Source organism: Cryptomeria japonica, chromosome 10, assembly GCF_030272615.1.
Source record: "Cryptomeria japonica chromosome 10, Sugi_1.0, whole genome shotgun sequence".
Lineage (NCBI taxonomy): Eukaryota > Viridiplantae > Streptophyta > Pinopsida > Cupressales > Cupressaceae > Cryptomeria > Cryptomeria japonica.
The window spans coordinates 228,712,213-228,739,725 of NC_081414.1; the positions used below are offsets into that span (position 1 = coordinate 228,712,213).

General features: G+C 39.9%; 1 protein-coding gene across 5 annotated transcripts in view; it reads right to left on the reverse strand.

The window, feature by feature from the left end:
• Nucleotides 1-27,513, reverse strand: part of LOC131077806 (oxysterol-binding protein-related protein 1C) — a 213,769-nt gene that overhangs the window by 108,593 nt on the left and 77,663 nt on the right. For 4 of the 5 annotated variants that reach the window (XM_059212094.1, XM_059212093.1, XM_058015366.2 and 1 more), the window contains 2 exons: nucleotides 25,106-25,465; nucleotides 13,630-13,729 (listed from right to left, as the gene is read on the reverse strand). In XM_059212094.1, the coding sequence (XP_059068077.1) occupies nucleotides 13,630-13,729; nucleotides 25,106-25,465 (460 nt within the window). The remainder of the gene's footprint in view (nucleotides 1-13,629; nucleotides 13,730-25,105; nucleotides 25,466-27,513) is intronic. The other variant, XM_058015368.2, reaches the window with a different exon arrangement.

Below are 27,513 nucleotides of genomic sequence, written 5' to 3' on the forward strand. Positions count from 1 at the left end.
ATTCAGAGACATCCATGTTTAGGATTCCCAGGACGAGACCGACTCCCTTAATGGGCTCTTCCACTGGCAAATGAAGGACTACGAGCTGCTGTATGGGTGCAACATGTTGCAGGTTGACAAGGAACCGGACGAAAACGAATTTCCGCCAGCGTACGGGGAATACACCGAAGGGGAAGCCCCGGTCAACGAAGTACCAGCGCATAGGTTTGACATGACGAAACCAATCCGGTACGAAGAGTCCGTGAAACCTACAAAACTCGACACGGAAGCAGAGCCAAGCAACATCCTGATTGGCGACGACTGCAATCTAGTCCTGAAAGCCACAGCGTTTAAAATATTCATGGAATACAAGGATGTATTCACTTGGACGTATAAGGACCTCAAAGGGGTGCCGCCAGAACTGTGCGTACACCAAATTTCACTCGTACCTGGGGTCGTACCTGTATGGAAGAGGCCGTACAGAATGAATAAAAACTATGTGGCGAGAGTGAATGATAAAATTGAACGTATGCTCGAAGCCGGGATTATTTTTAAAGTGCAGACCAACGAGTGGGTGTCGCCCATAGTAATATCCCTTAAAAAGGAGGCAAACCAGATCCAAATCTGCGTGGGTTCCAGATGCCTTAACGCGATCACCATAAAAGACCCGTTTCCAATACAATTTACGGATAGCATCTTGGAAGAAGTGGCCGGTCATGAAATTTATTCATTCATGGATGGATTTTCTGGGTATAACAAGATATCCATCGCCGAAGAAGACAAATTAAAACCCACCTTCATAGTGGAGGATGGCGTGTACGCGTATAATCGAATGTCGTTCGGATTATGCAACGCACCAACAACATTTCAACAGATAATCCTTCACATATTTGAAAAGATGTCAGTAGGGAACTTCAGGGCGTTCCTTGACGACTAGTCCATCTACAGTAACCAAGATACTCATCTGGCCGCACTTGGCGAATGCATGGAGAGATGCAGGCGAGCTCGCCTAGCACTCAACCCCAAAAAATGCAGATTCATGGTGCCTCAAGGGAAGCTGTTAGGACACAGTGTGTAAGGCTGGACTCAAGACTGACCCAAACAAGATTCGGGTGATAGTGGAAATGGAGGCATAGACAGATGTCAGGGGAGTCAAATCCTTCCTAGGACACATAGGGTATTACAGGCGATTTATCAAAAATTTTGCTCGAGTATCCTGCCCTCTGGCTGACAAGGAAAGGTGAACGGTATACATGGGGGACGGCTCAAGAAGAGGCCTTCCAAGAACTGAAGTCACAGTTGGTGGGTGCGCCAATCCTAACATATCCTGACTGGGACAAAGAGTTCCACGTACACATTCACGCATCCAATTTTGCCATAGGGGCCACACTGGCGCAGGTTGCCGACCACGGGCTAGATCACCCGGTCTACTTTGCAAGCAAACTACTGTCGAAGGCAGAGAAAAGTTCTAGCACCACAGAAAGGGAAGCCCTCGGGATGGTGTACTCCATCCAGAAATTTCGACATTACTTGTTGGCCACCCCGTTCACATTTTATGTCGACCACCAGGCGTTAATGTACCTGGTAAACAAGCCAATTATCCAAGGACGAATCAGCCGATGGCTGCTATTGCTGCAGGAATTTACATTTAACATTATCGTAAGACCTGGGAAGAGCCATGTGATAGCTGACCAGCTGTCGAGAATCCAGTCAGGAGAACCAGCCGAAGGAGTGAATGAAGATTTTCCAGACGCTCAGTTATTTCGCATCGCAGTTCTCCCCGCATGGTACACAAGCGTGGGAGAATACTTGTCGACATCACGTTTTCCGAGGGAGATGCCACCAGGAGAAAGAATGAAACTGGTACTGAGGAGCAGGACATTCCAACTCATTAATGGCCTCTTGTATAAAATGGGACCCGACCAAATCCTAGGGCGATGCATCCTAGAAGAGGAAATCCAGGGCGTCCTAAGGGAAGCACATGAAGGTTCCACAGGTGGACACATGGGACCCGACACCACGGCGAGGAAAGTTCAATTGGCAGGACTGTGGTGGCCGACACTACATAATGACGCCAGAGAGTGGGTGACGAGCTGTGATACATGCCAACGGGCCGGACGGCCATTAAAGAGGGATTTTATGCCCCTCAACCCATCGAATGCCCAGGAACTGTTCAAGAGATGGGGATTGGATTTCATCGGACCATTAAAACCAAGTAGAGCCCGATGATGCAGATACATTGTAGTGGCAACATAATACTTGACCAAGTGGGTGGAGGCAAGGGCCTTACCGGACAATTCGGCGGTCAATACAGCAAAATTCATCTATGAACACATCATTACGCGGTATGGAATTCCAATCCAACTGACGAGTGACAGAGGAGGAAATTTTGTAAATCACATAATCCGATTGCTAACAACGAAGTTCAAAATTTTCCACTCCTAATCAAGCCCCTACTATCGGCGAGCGAACAGGCAGGCCGAGGCGACCAATAAAATAATCATGTCGGTCATTTATAAGTCTTGCGGAGTGGAGAAGGATGATTGGGAGGAGCACCTACCGTCTATACTTTGGGCATACCGAACAACTTACAAGGTAACTACTCGACAGACTCCCTTCCAGCTAATGTATGGACAAGAAGTTGTGGTGCCAGTTGAATTAATGGTGTCGAGTCTCCAGATCGCCATCGATAATCGACTTGGCGACATGGAAAGCCTGAGAGAGAGACTGTACGCTTTGAACAAATTGGATGAACGAAGGATAATGGCTCAGTGGGTGACAGAGACAGCCCAGCAAAGACGGAAGGTTTGGCACGAGAAGCATCTCCGGCGAATGAAGTTTACTCCTCGGCAGTTGGTGTTGAAATTCAACGGAAGGAACGAAATCAAACCTGGGAAATTCAAAGTGCGTTGGCTAGGGCCCTTCAAGGTACGCGATGTCAATACCAACGGGGCAATTAACTGAACTGAATAACTCCGTGGTGTAATACAACTGCGCGGACCTGCAATGCCTTCCCTCAAACTCTGCTTGTTCGCAACCTCCAAATCCGTCTCCCTCTACGGCTTATGGCTTCCCCGCCAATGCTTAGCTACAGGCTTCTTTCTCACAGTACGGACAACCACAACACTTACCGTGACATCTCCAATGCCCTTTGTCCAACTCCAAGAAGTGTTTTGTAGCTCAAAAATAAACTGGGGTCTGGGGGTAGTGCCCCCGACGAGGTCAAGGGGCAGTTGCCCCCACGGGGTCTGGGGCAGCGCCCTAGCGGGGTCGAGGGGCAGCGCCCCTCGCGGGGTCCGGGGGTAGCCCGGCCATACAACCTCGAGGTCGTTGTCGTCTTTTTCTTTTTTTTATCCACTGTAATGTCCCCGATGGCACCCCAGCCATACAACCTCCCCGTACAGTCAACAACAACACTAGCACCTCCAATCGTACGGCCACCTTCCCGTGCAGTCAACACCCTTCCACTGTACTGCTATGTGTTTGTTTGTGTGGTATTGCGTTTATGGCTGCCTTGCTGTGCGCGCTGGGCTGCGTGTCTTTCTTCGTGCATAACGGCTGTGGGTTTCCTTCGCCTTTTTTTTTCTTTTTCTCCCTTTGCTTTTTGTGTTTGTTGGGGTTATGTTTTTTGTTTTTTTTTTTGTTTTAATTGTTTTGTCTTTGCGGGCTTCGGGCTTTATAGTTGTGGGTGACACCGCACGATGGTGGTTACCACGGCCAGTGGTCCCACCGTCGGTGTTACCAACGCACGGTGGTCCCACCATACGATGGTTCAACCGTGCCCCTTCTTTTTTCTTTTTTTAAAATTTTTTTCAAGCCTTACGGTCAACTGTCGTACGGACCTCGTATGGCCGCAAATTTTATTTTTTTTAATTTTTTTTTTTTCAATTTAGTTGTCTAGCGAGTCGTCGACTCAAGTCCCCTGTCTCTGGGATCGCCCTTCATCCTTCTCGAGTTTCCTCGCCCAAGAGTCTCCCGCGTTGGTCCCGTGCCTCTCAAGTGACCTGCCCGGCCTCTCGAGTCCCCTTCCATCCTCTCGGGTCCCCCTCCGGCCTCTCGGGTTCCCTGTGCGCTTCGCGTGGTAGGGTTTCAATTTGGATCCATTGGTGGCAAGTCTATTTTCAATGGCCATCCGAAGACCTGGAACCACAAATTCTACAGGGACCACGGTCTCCTTCCTGTACATAAGAAGAAGAAGAATAATAAAGATTTTGAAAGCTACGGCCTTCCACATAGGGTTCCAATCGTTGCCGACACAATTGATCTTCAAATTATCTACGTCACCGAGGTTTGGGGCGTCTCCCTTCCAATATTCTATGTATTCTGGCAGGTACACCTCCTCTGTTACTTACTTTGGTTCCTCTACTTCGAGTCTGTAGCTCTGGAACATTTCATAATCCTCCATTTTCCAGTGGAAGAGCCCGTTCAATGACCCTGTCTCATCCTCGAAGCACTCTCCTAGTTTGAGAATCCCTTCATCGCTGGGCTCCCTGCAGCCTCGTCCTTCGTTCCTCAGGTTGCCTTCTCCTTCACCCTCTGATTCCGAAGATGATGTCAATTCCTCACTAACCAACTGTGTCCCGAGGTCTATGATAAACTTCCTTCCACCATTCTCCATAGACAGAGTGTTCCTCTTCCAGTTGTGGGTGGCCTTGGCTGCCACCAACCACCCTCTCTCTAGGACCGCATCATACCCATTTTTCTTTAGTGGGATTACCACGAAGTCCAGTATGAAGGGTTGCGTCCCGATGGTAACTTGTTGGCCCATCAGTGTCCCGATGGGTTTGATTCCATGTTGATCTGCTCCGAGCAGATTGAATGTAGATGGCCACAGCGTCGGCTTCCCCAGCTTCTGCCAAGTTTCTTCTGGAAGAACATTCACTCCTGATCCGCCATCGACAATGGTATCGATTAGAATGGTGCCAAGGATACCCATCTCCACAATGGCCGGGTCCCTTCCAGTGTTAACTACCAGCAGCATGGGGTCTATTGCAGACCCCCCAGGAACATCTGTGCGGTGGTTGGTATTGGTGCGTGGTTGGGAGAGATTATTTAGCAACGCCGTTCGTAATTGAGGCCTCGTCTGGAGGAGGTCGTGTACCCTCACAGGCACCTCGAGTTTTAATTTTAAAATTTGATTTACTATGGCATCCTCCGCCTCCGGTCAGCTGGAAGTACTCACCGTACCCTTCGCCTTCGCCCTTTCTCGTATCTCTTTCTCAATTTCTTCCCGTGCTTCCCGTGCTTCCCGTGCCCTTCGCTTCTCCATCTCCGGGTCTGGGCACATTGCGTGTCTGGCTTGGGCAGAGGTTACGGCCAGCACTTCCTCTTCTTACGTTTCCTCGACATTGAGCAAGTTGACGTCGGACTTCGGGCAGGTGGCGTCTTCGTGGTCTCCCGGTCCGCACCATTTGCACAAATATTGTGTGGCCTCTCCCTTCGGGCAATCTCGGGCAAATTGCCCCCACTAGCTGCACGCTCTGCATTGTACCATCGGTTGACCTTTGGAGTCGTATTGGATCCAGCTCCTTGTGTTGTTATTGTTGTTGTTTCTTCCGCTGTCGCATCTATTATCCCGGTATCCTCCAAAGGTTGCATTGTTGTTCGCTTGTTGGCCCGTACCCGCTGGTGCGGACGTTGTGGCCAGCTCCGTGAATAGCACCTGGTTCATTTGCGTATTCCGGGTTTTCAAGTTGTATGGGCACTCCTTGGAGTGTCCCATCACTTGGCAAATCTCACAGAATGCCTTCTTTGGGCAAGTACCCTTTGTGTGCCCCTCCTCTTTGCACTCAGTGCACCATATGTCCCCTTCGGTCCGACCGGTGCTTCTCATTGTTTTGAATTCCCTCCTCATTCGCTCCATGTCTTTCTGGAGCGCTTGCACCCGTTTGCCAGCCTTGTTGTCGCTACTGCTTTCCTGTGACGAGTCATCCTCCTCGGACGAGCTATCCTCCTTCTTTTTCTTCGATGTCTTGGTCTCACTCTCGAGATCCATCGCTCTATTGTATGCGTCTTCGTACGATGTAGGTGGAACGATTTTCATCTTCTTTCGAAGGGAATGCTTTAGTCCCTCCACGAACCATCGCTTTTTCAACCCATTTGCTAGTTGACTCCATTTTTCCCAGTAGTTCCTTCAGCCGCCGACTATAAGCTCGCACTGTCTTGTTCTTGTTCTGCTTCGTTCCATAGATCTTGGCGACTATTTCATTGTAATCTCTCAAGAGGCGGAACTCTATCCCAAACTCCTTCTTCAGGTCGGGCCATGTGTCGACTTTGGCCTTATCCATGTCTGAGTACCAGTCTATGGCCACTCCCCTTAAAGTTGTTGGGAACTGTGTTACTGTTGTGACGTTTTCACACATCGCCCCATTGCAAATGGGGACCCTTGCTTTTTTGCTTTTTAGGGTTTGTTTTTTGGTCTTTTAGGGTTTTGTTAGTTAGCCTTTGCATTTTTGAGTGCTGTCGGGGAGATCAATAGGATAGCAAGTCCTGCTTGAGTGAGGTCCTGATCCTGAAATTTGGCTAAGTCTGGAATGTCCTGATCCTGAAATTTGACTAAGTCTGGAAACTGAGAAACCTCAAAAAAACTAGATTTTGCAATATAACTCCTGGAGGTCTGAAACCACTCTCAAACATCCTGAAAGTATATATGGAATATAACTTAAAGTATAAGAAAGAAGAAACATAGAAGGAAATGTCACTTATACTTAAATGTTATATTCCATTAAAATTGTCCTGATAGAGAGTTCGAAAAGTCAAATTTCGCTCCTGTCCTTCCCTGAGGATCCAGAGCGAATTTCGCTCCTGTCCCTCCCAGGAGGACCAAGGCGAAGCGCTCCTGTCCCTCACCAAGGGACCAGGGCGATAATACTTATTTGAGCCATTCCTGACCTTCTTTGGACGAATTGAGACATCAAAGGCATGGTGAAGGGAAAAATGAGCATGATCGAGCATCCAGACTTGATCAAAAGCAATGAAATGAAGAAGTTTTTGACTAGAAGGTCAAATTCGCTCTTGTCCCTCACTGAAGGACCAGAGCGCTTTTCTTTATATACACATTTTTAGACCTTTTTGGACATTAACTTTTATTCATAGCCTGAAGCAGGATGATATCTTCCCTAGCAAAGACATTTCATGGTGAAAAGTGAAGCATTTGGGCCTGGAGGACAAAAATCGCTCCTGTCCCTCACTGAAGGACCGGAGCTTGAAATCCAAAATTGCCTTGTCCTTGAAAGATTTGAACGATTTCGCGAATTGAGAAGATCAAAGGAGATACATTTTATCAGTTGAATATAATTTGAAAGCACAATCATGAGGAAAATTGACCCTAGAAGCAAAATCGCTCCTGTCCCTCTGCCAGGGACCAGGGCGAATTTAAGTGATAGCTCCCGTCCCTCTCTCAGGGACCAGAGCGATTTTCCTTATAAGACAGGTTTTGGGCGAAAATCAAGTAAGTGTTAAGTTTGAGGCAAGCAAAGGGGGCGTAACGAGTCGGTTGAAGATAATTTGAAGATTGTAAAAACGCCAAGTGAAGCCCATATTGTCCTAGGCGCTCCTGTCCCTCTCCCAGGGACCAGAGCGATTTCTCCCTTAGACAAATTTCTTGCCAAGTTAGAACGAAATCCAGGCCAAAGATGAATGAAAGGGACACGACGAGTCTATTGAGGATAATTTTTGAAGTTAGCAAAGTGTGATGGAGCCTACAAGTCCAAATTCGCTCCTGTCCCTCAGTAAGGGACCAGGGCGATATTCATTTTATTAGCCAGTTCATTCAAAAATCACGCCAAGTCAAGGACGTACAAGGTTGCACAAGGTCGAAGATATCATTTGGAAGGCAACGAACAAGAAGCAAAGGTTGAAAGATAGCAAATGTTGGCCAGAGCATAAAATTCGCTCCTGTCCCTCACCAAGGGACCAGGGCGAAAACCATTTAAACATCGAATATGCCTTGTTAACGACAAGTAGAATATGCATGAAGCGAAGGGATAACGTCATTGCTTGCCATATAATGAAGATTGGTGATTGAAGAAGCAAGATCAAGGAGAAAACACCAAGATCGCTCCTGTCCCTCACCAAGGGACCAGGGCGATATCAACCTCAGGAGGCACTCATCCACAAAATCAAATCAATCAAGCTCGAGGTTCTTAGCGAAAATGCCAGTTTCAACGTAAAGATGGAGATTTTGAACGTCAAAGGCGAAAATCAAAGGCTAAAAGGGAAGTTCGCTCCTGTCCCTCAGTCAGGGACCAGGGCGATAATGGTTTGTATCTTTCCACCATCTCCAAGTTTTGGCGTTAAAACATTTTTTTGAATTTTATTAAATGCTAGAAAAATCGATAAATTGGAATATTCAATTGATAGCATTTAAAAAATTAACGCATGAGCATTTAATTGATTAATTTTGCCTATTTAAAAAAAAACGAATTAATTAAAAATGATGGCATTTAATTAATTAATTATTATTTTAAATGAAAACTTGGAGCGCTTGGATTTACTTGTTTTATTCTTACAAAGTCGGCCTTTGGTTTTATTTTAAAATTGCTTTTAATTACCTTATTTTGCAAAAGTCGGCCTAAGGTAATGAATGGGGTAAGCGCCTATAAAGGGAAGGTGATAATTTCATTTTCAAATCATCATTTCACCTTCATTCATATGCGATTTGGAGAAGACAAAGAGAGGTGCGATTTGTATTTACAAGGAGTGAATTTCATAAAGGAGAAGTGCGAGTTTAGCAAAGGGAGTGCGAACTTGAAGTTAAAGTGGGGCGAACTTGCCAAAGACTACATTGAAGACCCCCCCCCAAAGGTGGTGAATTACTAAAGAGGATCGCTCGTTTGAAGGAGATCACGTTGAAAGTTTCAAACATTAATTTTTGCCTAGGCGATTTTCTTCATTTTGCATTTTTTGAGTTAGCTCTCAAGTAAGGTATGGCAAGATCCCTTGTTTTAATTTTGAATTTTGATCGTCATAGCCTTAAAGTTTGAATTTTGAAATTTTGAATTGTGATAGCTCAATCGTTTTTTAGGAAATGATAACTCAAGGACTTATCATGAAGTTTCCTAAATTTAATCTCTAATCTAGTTATTCATTGCAAAATCATGTTACTAATTTTGAAATGTTGTGTAGGCATCAAATGGAGATCTCATCAAGGATGATCAAGCAAGGACAAGGACGACCTTCTTCGATCCAGCCTAGCATCGACAAGGGCGGCCTTCTTTGGACTAACTTCATCAAGGGCGACTTCCCCAATCCAGCGTTCCAAGGCGAGGTACATCATCATCCTGCAAATCAAGGACACAAGAAGTCAAAGCAAAGGGTTCGTTGAAGAAGCAGATAGTTCCAGAAGAATTAATTAAAGCTAGCTTCTCAACAACATCAAGTTCAATATCTACCAAGTTCCGAGTGTCAAATGAGGTGGCATCCTAGTCATCGCTCATCCAGTCAGTGTGGTCCACCTCAGCATGTCCAGATTCGATGTACCTAACTCATGGAAGGTGGCACAAACTCCGGTGTACCTACCCCGGCTATCCATTGGTCAATTTTTCCAGAGAGGACATGTGTCCAAGCAATACAATTTTATCATTGGTCAAGCATTAAATGTTATGTAATGGTTGTAACAAACCCTAATTAGGGTTTTCATTGTTGAATCTTGGCCATTGATCTCGAATTGATCTAAGCCATCGAATTGTATTGAGGGCACTATATAAGCCCTGGCATTTCATTTTGTAAAGGCATTAGGAATTAGAGTGAATGGAGAGTAGTTGGAAGTATTAGAATAGCAATTAGAGTAGAGTAGAGAGAGAAGGCAAAGATTGTTGCCAAGATGCTGTTGTAAAAGACTTGTAACTTCATTGAAGAAATGGTGAAATTTATGGGTCGATTCGACAATTTGCATGGTCTTTATACTTCTCATATTTGATTTTATGATTAGATGAGTGGAAGAAATGTGCTTGATTGATGGTGAAATTCGTATATCCATACTACTAGCAGTTTGTTGATTGCAGACTTGCCTTGCGTGGTCAACTGGAATCATTCAGCTTAAGCTTAACTTCAATTGTCGCTTCTTCATCGATATGCATCAACCTGATGGTGTCTATGCCTGCAGTGATGATTTGAACATCATAAAGCTTTCCTTCGAAGATCGCACTAACCTTGTGGAGATGTTCCTATGATGTCAAAACTAGACTTAGTTAGAATTTCATCAAAGATCATTCATTGCTCTTACATTCTTAGTGTTAGGATTAGATCCTTTCCTCGCCCTCATCTTTTTTCCTTTTTTCAAATCTAAGCTAGTGAAAATCCTGTGTTCCAGCAATATTCAAAGCAAATCAGAAGTTCACGCATCAAATGTAAGTCCCCTTGTGATTCCAGCAAATCACATCATACCACAAAGAGCTTATCCACACGTAGAGACCCTACATACAAGAACCTTGAAGTCATCCTGATTGATCCTTTTTCGCAATATCTTCAGCAATCAGAGGCTTTACTCAAGAGAGGATAAGGTACCTTTAGGTATTTTATTCTGTGTTTGATAGTGTACAAAATACACGTCAATAGTTACCCATTCGTTTTGGTCGGTAACACCGTTCGCTGACCATATGGTTTCGCACGTTCGACAATGGCGGACAGGATCTTCCTTCCCGTCGCCATTGAACTTCGACTGTTTCTGTTTACCCCCATCGATGGGGGTCGTCTTCCTGGAGGTGGTTGTGGCTGTGTCTGTGCCCCTGCGCCGCTCCCTCCGGTGTCGGTGGTGTGTCCTGCGTGGGTGACTAGAGGTAAGGTGTTTTGCCTGCTGAGTGTGGCACCTACCGTATGGTTGTCCTCCCCTTCGTTGTCACCCGCGCCCACTCCTGGATCCCTTTGGTGATCCTCACTTTGTGGTGTAAGGGATAAGTTTCTGAACCGATCCCGGGTCTCTTCGACTAGATCTCTCCTTAACCTTGTTTCCTCTAGAAACTCTTCGTGGCTCCACACCCTACAATGTTCTGGCGACGTGTAGAAATTTCCGTCAGCTCTTGCACCCTCCCTGACACCTCCTTGGTTCCCCTCGAGCCACCCTTCGACAAGTCGTCCTTCGGCAAGTTGCCTCAGCCTCCGTCTACGTTCTACTTGCTGCTCCAGAATCAAGGCCCTCTGCGCGGCCTCCCACTCGTCTGTTTCTGCCTTTTTATTTCTATCTTTATTTAATATATTGGGCATAAATCACTTCCGTACATAGCAAGCACACGCCATGTACAAAAAAACTTTTATTATTTTTCCTTTCAGCCACAATTTATCTCAACATTGTGTCGGGATTATTACAGGGTTCAATTTCCCCTTCGCCGATTGTTCCGTGTGAGTGTCGTCGGCCTCTGGGTTCATCTCACCGACGGGTAGGCCCATCGCGTCCGTGCGCCATCCGCGTCTTCCGTTCCCGAGTACGTCTAGGCAACGGAACCAAATGTTTACCCTCTCCGGTGAATAACTTAAAGTACACAGATAACGCAGAATAATAATGCCACAGATATCAGATGCAATATATCAGATGTTATTCCATTCATAATTTGTTTTTCCTTACAAGTTACATTAGGAAGTATATAAAGATACCGAGGGGGTGCGAGCGCCAACCATCGAACCGCAACGACCACCCCTCGGTTGCCAACTAACCAAAACAATTACACGTAATTAACTAGTCTTATGTTTGTGTACAATAATGCCGCTAACAATCCACTTCTAGTATTGAACACCTATGGAGGATTCATGAACAATAGTGAAAGGTACATCATGTCGATCTAGTTGGAATTGGCTCATTGTCATTGAGAATCGCCATTCAAACTAGAGACACGCCCCTCAACATCCATTTGTATCTGAAAACCGTCATGATGACACTCTATGTCCTTTGCCTAGTAGTCTTCTCCTACTGATTCATTGTAACATGATGTGTGCCTGTGATTATTTTCACATTAGTATTGGCAAATCATCATACACATTCATGTTGTCAATGGATATTGTCATTCCTTCGATTCCATATGGGCAATTCATGCCATTTTCATTGTATCCTATAGGTGCATGTCACCATTCACTTCGGATGACTCTTGGCAATATCATTTTCCTCATTGCATGTTATTGATGATTATTCCATTCTCTTGTGTGTTTATTGGTTTTTTATGTCACTGCCATTATATTCCATTGTTTGATTGTGTCTACAATGTGTATGATTATTGAATATGTTGTGGAAGCCTTGGTCTTCTATCATACCCCTACTATTTTACTTGACTTTGTATGATTGTCGGATTGACCGTCTCTAAATGCAAAAGGGAAAACCTCAAGGTCTAACATGGTTGGTTCATGTTGACATGATGCAAGAGCATTCAAGGTGCAAGCACAATCTTGCATCAACCAAAAAAATTTCCTAGTTATTTGTTGTTATTTCCTTCTTTGTCTTACTACTAGGCATCCCCTATCCGTCTTGGAGACGGATAGCTGTCCGTAGCCGTTTCCTGCATTTTTCCAAATGTTCTTGGGACGTTTCCAATTTTTTTTAATTTTTTTGGGATGCTGGGAGATGTTTCGGACCCGTCCATGAGACATTTCCAAGTGAGAACGGACTCATTTTAGCTGGGAACGCATCCTTAGGTAACAAAGGTGTAATTCTATTGTCCTCATTCTAGTTTCCCAATTGCTCTCACCTAGCCCACATTGGGAACTTTGTGATAAAAATAAAAAGCTAGGATTCAAGGGATTGCAAAACAAAAAATTGTTTATAAGCAATTGCCCTATGGAGAGTTATTACAGCCAGTTTCATGAGGCATATAATTTATAAAATAGCAATTCGGTATGCTTAACATCAAAATAAGAATGGCACAAGATAGTGATTAAACATCACTACAAATGAAAGAAAACCACTTGTATCAAAACAGGCCAATCTAATGATTGTCTGGAATTATTTATTCCTCAAAACAACATTTTTCTTTTGAATAGATTACTAAATTTTTAATTAACCAAATCTTTCTACTTATCATGTTTATAATTTCTAGAAAATTTAGTTAAACTTCATGCATAGAACAATATGCAAATTTGCAATAACCAGAAATTTAATTTTCTATTGAGCGAGAGTGGAAACATCAGTGACCAAGTAAAATAGACAGAGAGAAACACAAGCAGGAGTCACGTGTTATTTCTTTTATAACTCTTAAAGCATGCTACCTTTATAAGGCATGCATTTAGACTTCATTTACAACAATTCATCAAAGCTTAACATTAGGCCATCACAAAAAAATCAAATCCAAGAGTATTGACTGTTATCAAAGCTGACTGAAAAGCATTGTAAAATTAGTTTAATATCTAGCATCCCTCAAACCATATAGGAAAATTGATTGCTGAATGTGTACTGAACTTACTGATAATACAGACATATTGAACATTTACTGGATGAATTTTTAAACCTCAGTCACTTACTAATACAGAGACTCAATAAGCAACTATCTCTTTCGGAATGACTTTGAAGAATATTTGGTATATGTTTCGGGGAAATCATCAGAAAATGGAAAGCGTGCCATTGTCAATGACAGCACAAATTCCATGCCAAAATGCTGAAAAGAAAAATAATTTTTCATTGCTTGTTTTTATAATAATTTATTCTAACTTGTTTAAGGATAGAATGTTTACCATGACAATCTTCAGGCATACTTTCACCAGAACAGTGAGCACCATGCATAGAATTTTCTGTTTCATCTACAACTTTGGCCTCCAATTCCATCTTTTCTGCCTGCAACATGACCAAATGCAAACAGAACTGTCTAAACTAAGGATAGGTGAAAATGTAAGTGTAAAAAAGATGCTCACTTACAGTAGTAGACATCCCACATAAACATTATAACGGCAAAAGTCTTAGAACAACCACCAACTAAGTTATCTCGCATAAAGAAAAGTTAAACTAAACATAGCTTGAAAACAAGATCCCAAGAGTCAATCCATTGCATGTCTAAAGCAGTGGTAACATTCCAAAAAACAAGGCTGTGGATTGAGCTAAAATAATACTGCCACACTTATATGAAAAAATTGCAAAACATAATGCCCAAACAATCATAGCCATGTAAATCTTGCCTGCAATGCAGGAAAGTGCATCTATGGATACCACAAATAATGTGAATCTAAGCTGTACGGTACTAACAAAAGCCTGGGCACAGAAATACAAATACCACACTAAAACATTAGTCCTCAGTGCTGATTTGCATGACAGTTAATGGACCATTCTGCCCATACACAGCAATATCAATGTGGGCTGCATGTGTGTTTATTATGTGTATGCGTTGGAGCAATGTAATTTTGGTGATAGCAGAGAATGGTTTTGGTAGATAATCTATGCCTTTGTTTACACATGAATACCATTGTGCTTGAACTTGTGGTTGGCCTTTGTAATGGAGTATGTAGGTGTCATGAACCTTTTCCCCAAAGTGAAAAGAAAGTTATGAAAGCATTAAAAGGAGATAGAAAATAAAGGATAATGTGATCCTTTGATTAAAATGAGGATTAATGAAGAATATTTATTAAAAACTCTTTTAAAAAGGGAGAAATAATTATACTTGTTAAATATAAATTATAAGAAAGCTTTGTGAAAGGATGTGATGGTTTACAACCCCTTAAAGCTTATATAAAGCATTTATGTGAGACTTGGAAAGGGGCATGGAGAACACTCAAGGAAGAAGAAAGTGGTTTGGTGGGGCTATGGGCATTGCAGAGGGGCACATAGAGTGTGTCCAACTTGGGGTACAAAGTACAACTAGGATTGTCTTGGCCAAAGCATTATGCAAGTAGGCACAGACGGTGTTTTTACACAGGTCCAAGAAAGTATGCCTTAGTAAGAGCCAATACCACTAACATCTTCCTAGGGTGAGAGTAACTTTTCCAAAAGCTATGATTCAGATAAGTATTAAAACTATCGATGCTATGAGATATTAGGAATATTGTATTTACAGTTTTCATTGAATTATATGGATGTGTTATTCAATTTACTATGTTGATTTACTATAAAATTCTTAATCAATTATCACATGTATTTTTACATTAGTTATTCACATCTATTTTAATAACATCAAATCTTGTAAATTATTTTAATCAATATTTAATGATAATCCATTAAATCCGCTGCTAATACTTAAATAACTTAGGGAGAAAAGTGTCATTATAGTAGGGGTCGTGCATCAACAAATGGAACCTCAATTGGCGCTCTTATTATGAATAGGGAAGCAATATTGTATGAGGTTGAGTGTATTTTTAAATTAGTTATTCACAACTATTTTAATAACATCAAATCTTGTAAATTATTTAAATTGCAATATCCCCTGCTGTTATAAGACTGAAATGTGTAGGGAATAATGTCAAACAGTTGTCTGATAACCTGCAATCTGCTGTTCTAGTTTTCAGATTGAATAACTTGTGTGTTATGCAGTCTTGGACAGCTCGTACAATTCTGTGTGTTATGCAGTTTTGCTAGGAATGCAATACAATGAATCTAGAGATGATTTATCAACTAATAAGGCATACAACATCATGATCATCTAGTTGACATTTTGTCAAACATTTGTCACGCATCCTCGGAAATGAAACAAACTTAATGACAGCCAATGTGAGCTCACAACTGACTTATTTATTCAATGCAATCCCGAATTACAAATGATTATGCAAAGGCCAAGACACTTGGCTTACAACAAAATAGTTTCAGACTTTCTGAGTATTAATGGCAGCTAATTAACTCCTGCATACTGTTAATGTTTATATTAGATTTGAATATAGGATCTTTTAAATCTTATTAATGCAATTTCCACTTCTTATATCAATATAAGGATTCCTTTGTATATCAATTAATTTAACATGAACTGCTGTACAATGATCAATTAAAACTGATATTAATCTTATTGCAATTTTACATGAAAATAGAATCAATTAATATATTAAACTTCCAACAGCAAATGGCCTGCAATATTCTGGGAGGCAGTCAATATTGTTTCTGCACTGTAATTATTTTGTACATCCACAATATGATTGTCTCCCTCATATAAGGAGAGAGACATGCCTTCGTAGAGGCATGCCTCTACATGGACATGCCTCTACGTGGATCATGTAGAGACATGTCTCTGTAGACCCGTCTCTCAGCCGTGTAAGAACATGTTGATACGTAATGTAATGCAGTCGATAATTATTGGTAACCAATTTGCATTTGTTACATTTAATATAATTTTCTAAATGCACATAATCTGATCGATAGTAAATATCGATAAGCATATGATTAAATGTTATTTGATATAATCAAATTAATTATATGTGTATATTTAATAATGTATAGTTATACATTATTAAATATACACATATAATTAATTTGATTATATCAAATAACATTAATTCATAATGGCCACTACTCTCCTCTGTACTAGGGGCTTTCTCTACTTCCTTCCGCCTAGCAAGGCAGAATGTGTCATGACTCTGGCTGCTCCTAGAAGAAGTGTCCTCGGAATCGTCCCCTTCCTCTGCACTACTATCAGCCTCTTCTGCAAACTCTTCTTCTGCATCCTCGTCAACTGTCTCTGTCTCCTGTTTTGTGTCTACCTGTGGTGGTCTTCGTCGCTTCCTGCTAGAATGGGCTTCCCCGCTACCTGTCATGGTATTTAGGTGGGTCCAATAAAAAATGAATGGCTGTGAAGGGTCCCTCGTCTCCCGAGATTTCCAGACATGCTTCTCCGACGAAACCTGTGTGCGTACAGCGTCGAGGAACAACCCTATGGCGTGAAACGGCATGTAAAAAGCCTTGTGTCGCAGGATCAAGAATTCATGGATTTTGTCGGACAAAACTGTTGCCCAGTTGTACACCATCCCATTCCTCAGGCCATTCATAAGTGCAATCATGGATACCGCCATGTCGGATGCCTTGCTGGCTCCTGTAAGTCTGCTTTTCATAACATCGAGCAGACATTGCCAATCTCCTGGAACGATATAGGACTTTTTCAACCCTCTTCCCTTGGGTGCCTTGATCGCAGCCCATTCCTGGTCTGAGAGATCACTTCAACAAATTAACCGCAGCAATTGCTCTTTCCTTTCTAGCGACATCTTCGTGGCATTCTTGTCTATTTTCTTTCCCTCGTTTGGGATGCCAAATACCCTAGCAAAATCGTCGGGTGCAAAGGAGACGGTCAGAGTGCTCTGCTGTTAAGAGAAAGTTGATGCCCTCGTCGCGTTGTCATATGTAGCCACCATCATTCGCAGACATGACTCAAAATCCCTAATGGCGAAAATGGGCATTTGAATTGCCCAATGCACACATGCTTTCCTGAGAGATTCTTTAATTACATAATTATCTGGGGTTTCCAGCCACCAAGTCCTGCATACATTTCCACTCAATCCTTCAAATGTAATAGTGTCAGGTGTGATTTTCTCCGACATTGTTGTCGTTTTGGCCTTCCCTGTATCGGATGACCCTGCAATCTTCACTCCCGACTGCAACACTCGCTTCCCCTTGTCCTTGGTTGTCGTGCTTCCTTCTGCCATTTTCCTTGACTTCGACGGTTGGTCTAACTGCTGCAACTGTTTTCTCCAGTCCAGTTTTCCTAATCTTGATTTTCCTAATTCCATTTGAATGATTTAACTGCCAACGCTTAACACTTATACTTGTCAAATGCCGTTATTTTGGTATGACTTTGCCTGGCGGTGTTGGCTTGTACGGCGTTGTACGAAACTTTATTTTGCTCCCTCCTTTTGTGCCCACACGTTGGATGAATCTGTGTACGGATTTTCTCCCTGATGCTACGTTGTACGACACATTGTACGACCGTCCTAGGCACTAGAATGTATGGTCTCCGTCCCTTGTGTTGTACGGCTTACCTCCACCTGCAGCCGTACGGAAATCAATTGTCGTGTATGAACCTCCCCATACAGCCCCTTTTCTCTCCTATCGTACGATGTCGTTGCACTACAGCCATACGGTCTTTCTCCGTCACCCTTTGGCCGTATGGATTTTGATTGATATGTCACCGTACAGATTTTGATTGCTCTGTCACCAGTAAGGAGCCCTGTCATCAATAAGAAATAGATTGTTGTAATTATGCTTTATGTTTCCAGCGTCATTTCAACAGCATTGTACATTGTTTCCAACCACTATAGTTGAATTAAATCAGTTTCTAGAGGTTTCCCTTTTGCTGTTATAATTATTTTTTTGTGTATTGTGCAACCTAGGGTTTATATCAGTCATAACCAGCAATCGTATTGGATGTATCTCAACTCATACAATTCAAAATTGAGCATATTGAGCATCCTAGGGTTTCATAATTACTGCTCATTTGTAATTGAGGGTTTGTATATTGCTTTTCAGTCTTTGGTAGTTGTGATCAGCATTATTTCAAATTCAATTTGCTGTTTCAGTTCTTATTTTGTTTTAAAAAATCAGAAAATGCAAAAAAATCTGAAATTCCGAAAAATATAAAAAAGGGGGTATTACATTTAATGTCTCTAAAGTCTAAACCATAGTCCACAGACTTAGCAAGTTGCTAATTACTAAACATAAAAAATTCCCACAAAGCTTTTTCTGACATTAACTTGCCAAGTTTTTTGACAATTCTTTGACAAAACTCATCAAGTTGTTTGGCAAGTAGTTGGCACGTCTCATAGGTTTACTTGCACTAAGCTAGGAACACTTGAAAAACATGGACTCAACACTCCAAAAAACATTGTTTTTATGGCTTTACAAGCATTTATTTTTCCTTTTAAAAACTTATGAAAATAGTGTGCACCATGAAGGTCTGTATGGTTTCGAAGGTCTTCATTTGGGCTTGGTGGCAACAGCTTTGCTAGTCCCCTCAGAGGGGTGCTAACCCCCAAACCCACTAGGACTGTTGCCCCCACACCCCCACCAAACTCATTTGATACATTTTGCATAAATTTTATGGTATTTTCAAAAATTTAAGTGTTTCTAAGTTGCCATATTTTGCCAAGTTTTTCTCGATTTTTTGTTCACTCACATATTTTTAGTTTTGCCAAGTCCAAAACGAATTTTAGTTTGCAAACTATCTTCTAAACCATGTCTAACACACACTTTTGGAGTAATTGCCATCTTTTTGGTTGAAAGAGGAACTTTCATGTTCCTAAACCACGTCAAGCATGCACCTTTGGCATCTTTACAGCATAGGCAGAATTTTTCTATGGATAATTCATGGCAACTATGTCCCTTGGGCACCTTTGCTATCATTATTACATACGTAGAACTTTTCTTCACTCAAGCCAAGAAGGAACCTTGTGTGGAAAAAATATGTGACAAAACCATCCTTGGTGTGCACTTAAAAATAATTAAAATTGGCTAGGATAGCCCAGGCATGCACCCCATATATGTCTACCATCTTGGACAAAGATTACCAATGGTTATACCACACTAAAAGTGCACAAATGTTATGTTAAAATGTTCAGCAAGATTTTAGGCAAAAAAATCCAACAATTTCACCACTTTTTGTTCCAGTTAAGCATGACATTAAGTCCTCAAGCACATGCCACTTAATTAACTGCAACTTTTCAAGAGTTTGGCAGAAATTCATAATGTTTTTTCCACACAAGGCACACACCAAGCTAACTTGAGCCACTTTCCAAGTCTTTGGTAGAGAACTTAGGTGATCCAGCCCCTTCAAAAATGTCCCAAGTCTATCTAGGTGGGGACTGGTGAAGAGTTTGAACACACTTAAGACCAAAGCAAGATTTTGGGCAGAAGTTGACATCCATGTACCATTTTTCATCACTTGATGGAATTTATCAGTGGCTAAACAATCTCTAGCGAGAACCCTATACATGTTTGCCACTTTTTCTTGGTTTGAGTGAAGATGATCATTACTAAAACCCATGTTTAAGCTCTGGCGGAGATTCAAGTAGAGCTATCAATCACTGTCACAACTTCTAAGACTTTCGGAAGAATTTCTCAAGACCTAAACCATTGTGCCAAGTGGAAACTTCTTCGCATGTTGCCAATTTGCCATAACTTGAACAAATATTTGCTAGTACATTGCAAGATGGATTCTAGAGCTAAATTGGTCATATTTCCTATGCAAAAAACCACCAAATTTTTCCGCAAACTTGCATATGCTTTAGCTTAAACTTGTAGACATTTCATTGAAAACAGTTTGAAATTCATAACAATCAATAAATCTAATTTGAAGGGTTTAGAACAACTGCAACTATCAATATTCATCACAAGAATAATATCAAGCAATTGCCATATGTGAAAAATAGTCATTGACATTTTTACAAACACTTGGCATTGCTGATAAAAATTTATTTTGCAAATACACAGCTGAAAGGTAAATTTTGCTAACCTTCAATTCTTGAAAATTCTTATATAAATCAAAAATTTGATAAATCGGTCCCTTTTTGCCTCATACATAGTTGTGTTCAATGTTGTCCCTATATATCAGATCTTTGTATTTCTCCAACCTGTTGTTGCACACCAATTTTAAGTGATAATGATGCATAAACATGGGTGGCTGGTGTAGTCAGCTAAGTTTCCCCTGGTCTTGGGAGTGTCTCACTCCTTAATCACCATATTTCACCCTTAGAGGGGCGATAGACTTAGCAACTCCACAAATAATATAAATATAAAAAAGAATCACTTCCTTTATCCCTCTCAAACCACTATCCTCAAGCTCCTTTAATAATATGAAATACCCCCCATAAGGAGCACCTAGGTTTGGGCCCTCCCAAATTAATAAAACAAATTATAGCGTCCACATCTCCTTCCCAATGGCACTGCAGATTTGAACATGGAAAAAGGTACAGCTAGAAGTGTGAAAGGTGTGGCTAGAAAATTCAGCTCAGCAAGCAGTGAATGCACTCAATTTGACAAGTTTATTATTTTCCCTGCAAATCCATAATAAATTTCTTCTTTGTAGCTTTGTGCAAACAAACTCAAATAAAGAATAGATATTGCAATACTTCCGCACGAATTCATAAACTTTCAATCAATCAGTACACTTTTGAATCCACCTCTACATTGGTTAGTGAGAAATCCTTTCCCAAAACCAATCTCCGCCTTAGGGTTTTCATGCTAGGGCTGTAATTAAACAAACTTGCTCAACCTCCACAACTAGGTTTCAAGAAAATACAAATACCAATGAGGAATTGTCTCTTCACAACCTCCTTTTATAGCCCCCTCATGAACTTTCTAGAAATTATATTTTTCTTTTTTCTCATAAAGTGACTTTTATTTTAATTTACTCTTAACCATATGATCATTTTATAATTGATAAATATTTCTATACAACCACCAAGTTGTAGAAAATACTAAAATAGCCCAAATGTGAATTCTGATTACACCAACATAGCCTTACATTATTGGGGTATCAATCTTTACGAAAAAATGGTGCCTTCCAAAAATAGCAATCTTCTCCAAGAAGTGTGGAGTGCTCCCAGAATGTCGAAACTACAACCAAAAAGTACCATTAGACCCATCTTGATCTCTGAAGGTCACTGCCACTATTAGAATTTTTTTTCAAAAAGTAGGGACTCTCCAAGGAAGTTAGAGTTTGCAAAGATGTTGCAATGGGCCAGAAAAAGGGGAAGTCTCTGGCACTATCTCCAGCATCATAATTATTCCTTGTTGGCCTTGTGGCAACCACCACTTTCTCAATTGAAGAATAAATAATGACAAGATGACCTTGGAAACTAACCAAGGAGACCACAAATGACTTGGACTAACACACAATTAATGTTCAATTTGATGATAGATGAACAATGGGAAAGCTTATACTAGATGACCAAAAGGGAAGCTTATATCTTGAGTTTCGTAGGGGTACAACACTTCCTAAATTTATTTTTGGCACTATCTCCAACATCATCATTATTCCTTGTTGGACTTGTGGCAACCACCATTTTCTCAATAAAAGGATAAATAATGACATGATGGCCTTGGAAACTAACCAAAGAGACCACAAATGACTTGGAATAACACACAACTGATGATCAATTTGATGATAGACGAACAAAGTGTAAGCTTTTACCTTGAGTTTTGTGGGAGTACAACACTAGCTAAATTTATCTTCCCTGCTTGTCTTCCACAAATATCAATTCAAATTTGTTGTATGCATCTATAACATGTTTGTCTTAGTTAACAATCAGCAACTCAATCTTAGACTTACCATTTACGTATTCATAATGAAAGCCCCTCTATCCATAACTACACTATTTATTTTCTTTTATCATAAATCCTAAACACCTAAAATACATTAAGAGCTTACACACATCAAGAGTAACCATATTAACCTCCAACACCCTGACTTAGCTTACATCAATGGTGAATCTGATTTTGGATGCATATTCTCTTGCTTCTCTACACCACTATGCATCCATTACAAGGGGTAATGATGTGCATGACTTTGAGTCTATAATCCAAGCTTCTTCACCAATTTTAGAATTTAAATATTGTTTCAAAATTAGGATTGCATCTATTTTAGTTTTTTGCTTTGTACTTTGAAATGAAAAATTCTAAACATATCTACACTCTTTTTTGCTTCATTGTTGCCCATTATTACTACCTTTTAAATGATAGATATCATTTTCTTGTCAACGTTGAAACTAACATTGACCCACTTCCATCAACCATGGATGTTAAATGCTCTTTATTGTATAGTCTCGGGCTGTGATTTTGATTGTAAACTCAACCACATCTTGTTAGTGTTTCCATCAAGTTTTTTTCATTGGAGTCTTTTCATTTTGGATGGTATTCGAATTCCTTTTTCCCTTGCTACTCCATTTCCCTTTGTCTTTCTTATTAATAAAAGTGTTATCCTTGTTATCCTTTTCGTCTTATCTGTATCAAAGTATTGTGCCTGTGAACAAACTTCAAACTATAATCTTTGGCTTCAAGAATAGAACTTTCCTCCCCCTAACTATAAAGTCCACCAAGGCACTTGATCACCACACCTTTATCTCTTGGAAGAATACCCAAATTGATGGTTCATTTGAAAAATTCACTATTTTACACTCACAAATTTTGATATTATTTTTGCTGGAAGTGTGAGTATATTTTGCTCCTTTATATAACCAATCAGGTAGATGTGAAACTTCATTGATTCTTGATAAATGTTATTTTATTCTCCTCAAGTACATTTTACACATTGAAGTAGACCTCAACTTGTTGAGTCCAATAGTCTAGCTTCTCTCAATCTAATTAATCTTCATATGGTTGAATTAAGCCTACGCTTTCACCTTAAAAGGTGAGTCTGATGGGGCGTTACTCAAACTATTTCCACTTCATGCTCTTCTTCTCCCTCATGCTGATGTTGTTTACCTAAAGAGAATCCAAGCTTCCAACTAAGTACTGCAGTAAGCTTGTCAGCGTTCAAAGAGTTGTTTGCAGTATTTAATTCCAATTTATGCAGCCTTGCTTCATGGATATCTTCCTCTTGATACTGCACACCTGAGGCTCTTACTTGTGTGTTTCTGTTTCCTTTATATAACTCCAATTTCAAGGGTATCAATTCCAACTCACCCTTCTTTCTCCAGATGAGTTAAGGGCATGAACCTCCAATCTCCCACCAAACCAAGAAAAAGTAGCTCCAGCACCAATATTATATGTCACTGCATGGCATACTACCAAGACAATTGATAAGTACATATCTTAATAAGAATAAAATTTATTTAAGTTGTTACTAGTTTTACACCAAGAAGTATGCTTCACGTGCAGTGAAACTAATAAAAAGCATGCTCTAACTCACATTACTACAAGCTACGGCAATGGGAATCAATGAAGTGTCAAATGAAATGATCTACACCAAAGATAACACCCAAAATTGACACAAGACAAACCCAGGAGAAACCCAATATCAGTAATTCCAGTCAAACACATAATTAACTAATGTTATTCCCGTGTACAATAATGCCGCCAACAGGTTGTGCCTCACACTTCTTTCAATAAGTTGCTAATATAAAGCAAATTGCAGAAGATGGGCTCTAAAATAGAGCAATAGGCCATCATAGCTTATTTCTGCAGCAATCTCATATTATTTGCTATGCTTCTTCCCCTGAAACAACCTCCTATGTTTCTAAACATTTCATACACCTGCCAAAAGGAATCACTATGCCACCAAAAGACCATGACACAACTCTAACTTTGTCAAAGTACTAGCAGATTAAAGATGAAATGCTTTCCCCAGTACAAAACTGGAACAATACTCGCGTCTACTCTCTGTTGGCAAATTTTGGAAGTGATACCATGACTACTTGATAAATTTGCCAAGAGTTCCACCACATATCCCTGCTGAGAAATGATTGCCATCGGACTTGTTGTTACAGCTATGGATTCACTAGTAAATGCATCCTCCATAAATTGTCCCTACTTCTGAAAGTTAAAGCACTTATCTGTTTGTCTATTGAACTTCCTAATATATTCAGTTTTCTTTTGATGCAAGATTGGGTTCTCATCAATGGTCTTCCAAGTCTCCATGTCACGTATTGTCAGGTGGCATTGTTAAGGATTGTTCAGTAATTGGAGGACTGATGTCTGATATCCAATGTGTAAATCTTCATCTGATCCCTATTGGATCAGTTTGGCATGGTTCACATAAAATCATCAAATAAGGGTATCAAATATCTATTATGGTCACATTTAACTAAATTATGATTTATTTGTTAGTTTTAAGTTAGTTAACAGTTGTGATTTGATTTAGTTGTTAGTTTTAAGTTAGTTAACAGTTATCAACTACGTTACACAATTCAGTTGATATGGAGTACCATAAATCCTGACAACTAGTGAATGTAATATTGCTCCTCCTCTTTCTCTGTACTTTAATGCCATCTTAGTTTACCCACGTAGACAAATGTATTCCCAAATTAATATTAGTTCAATTTCCAAACTTACCTTGAAGTTTAGAATATTTTTCCTCTCAAATAACATTTAACCGTAACATAATTTTATGGTTTGTTTCTCTTCTTTATTTTTCAAATTTATTATTTATAATAGAATCTCTATTGTGGGCTAAGTTTTCTTTATTGACATATAAGCATTATCGGTGCTTAGCATTATGTTCAGAATCTTAAATTGAAATACTACAGGCTTCCATTTACAAGCTCGTGTAATATTCATTTTGTCCTTAGAAACATGCCTTCCTCAAAACCCACATACCTGTAACTGTCTTAACTTCTCAATCAGGTGTATGTTCTTTTTCTGAAGCAACCTCAGCTGTTGTTGTAAGACTGCAAATTCAGAATTCATAATGTCTTCACAATCCCTAATCGCCTCTTCAGAGAGGCCCTCTTCTGTTAACCGTTTTCTCAATGTTCCTGTTGAAATTGCTATTTCCTGAGACTCTGGCAACGCAACGGAGTCAGCCCAACTCCTTTGAAATGACTCTTTTGTGGCACGCAATGCATCCATCCATGCTTGTCTATCTTCTCTTGTCTCTGCACGGAGATGTAATGTCTTTATTCCAGTAAAGATATAGAATTTCCTTTCATCTGATTTACTTGCTTTAAAGGAAGAAATCTGCAACAAATATTATATGTCAGGTATATTGAGGCTTGGGGCAATATGCAAAACCACACTATGAATTAATTATTAAGCCTATCAGCTAGTAAGCAATCACATGATAAGCAATATCTGTAATCTGCAAAGTCTTGAAGCATTAGATGCGATGCAGATTTCCAAGATGAGCAGATTCATTGAGTTTTCCATAAATTAGTTGGCACATGTGCACTTTCAAAATGGTCTACAATAAAATTCAGCTAATGTAATTTCTTTTATGCAATGCAGGTTGCTAATGACAAGTATGTCATCAGATATCTAGTCGAAATTCTCATATACATGTGCATTGTTGAACCGTCCTAGATTTCAATTTAGACTCTTAAGTGAAAACAGATTGCTTATTGTTGTGTTAAGGAGAATGTCTACAGTAAAAATAAGATATGAAGATGCATAAGATTACATTTATCAGAATAACTACATGGCTAATTTTTTATAATATTTTTTATTTAGCATTAATGCTACAACTTTCAGTCATTCTTAGACATCAGATTTGATCAAGACTATAATTAATGTCAAGTTTACTGATTTTTCTTGCCTTGCATTATGCTAGCAAACAACAAACAGTAATTATAACCATTCAAATATCTTGCCGACTAACAAGAACCAATACGTAAATCTCATACAATGCCAGGAAACAGTTGCAATCAGAGCTTAAACTATGACATTTCAGTTAATCATTCTATGCAACTTGTTCATCACTTAGAAAAACAATAACTGATTGTTACCTAAAAGCATATAGCACATGATATGACACAATATATCGAAAAATAACCAGAAATGCTATTTATGAGTATGTATGCCAAGAAATTTGAAATGGTTACATCAAATATCTGCAGTTGAATGGTTCCCATTATTCATAAAATTCAGAAGTCCAGGGTCAGATGAGGTGTTGAAAGGAGACAACTACAACTTGACATCAAAATGTGAGACATAACACCATGCAATGTTCAAATATTTGCTATTCAAAATTCCCATCAAAATTTGAATACATTATGATAAATTTAAGAACACTGTAATATAATTATGCTTAAAAAAAATTTTAATATTATTAATATATAAATTTTAAATATTAATTTTATATGTTAAACAATAAATGTATGATAATTAAAAATCTAATTTAAAGATTTTAAACTATTTAAATTTTAATATTCAATAAAAAATAAAATATAAAGATATTAAATTTTATATAAAAAACAAAAAAACATTAAAATAAACCTAAATTGAATGGGATGCTTTGGATATTGGAGTCATAGGAGAGGGGTGCCCATGATTCCAAAACATGTTGGGGAGTCCAACACATCTAGCTTGTCAAGCATGTCCAAAAAATGGTGGGATTTTAGTAGCCTGGACATAGACTATCAATTCTACAACACCAAATTCTAAATTTTTAGTTTTCTAAACCAAGCTCGTCTGAATCTTCCGAATCTGCAATGGTCAGGATGCTTTGGATATTGGAGTCATAGAAGAGGGGTGCCCATGATTCCAAAACATGTTGGGGAGTCCAACACATCTAGCGTGTCAAGCATGTCCAAAAAATGGTGGGATTTTAGTAGCCTGGACATAGACTATCGATTCTACAACACCAAATTCTAAATTTTTAGTTTTCTAAACCAAGCTCGTCCGAATCTTCCAAATCTGCAACGGTCATCATGTCGACCAATGAATTCAACATAGGCATCACAAATTAAACACCAAAAGACTCCTACAAAAATATATTTTAAAAGAAAAATCTAAAGCCCTATTCCATACGAATTTGTGGGCAAACTACAATGAATTTTTAGGATTTCTTTGAAGTTCATCAAATCTTGAACTTTATGGCCGAAATTCTGGAAACCTTGCGACCATGTTTGTAACTATCAATGTATCTAATATAATCCTAGTAAAAATTCTTTTAAGGGTGTCTCTATTATCATCTAAGTTGTAATGTTAATAGCTCCGATAATCCAGTTTCATCTTCATAGACCTTTAAATCTCTAAATAAAATTATTTTTTATTGTTTTAAAATTTGT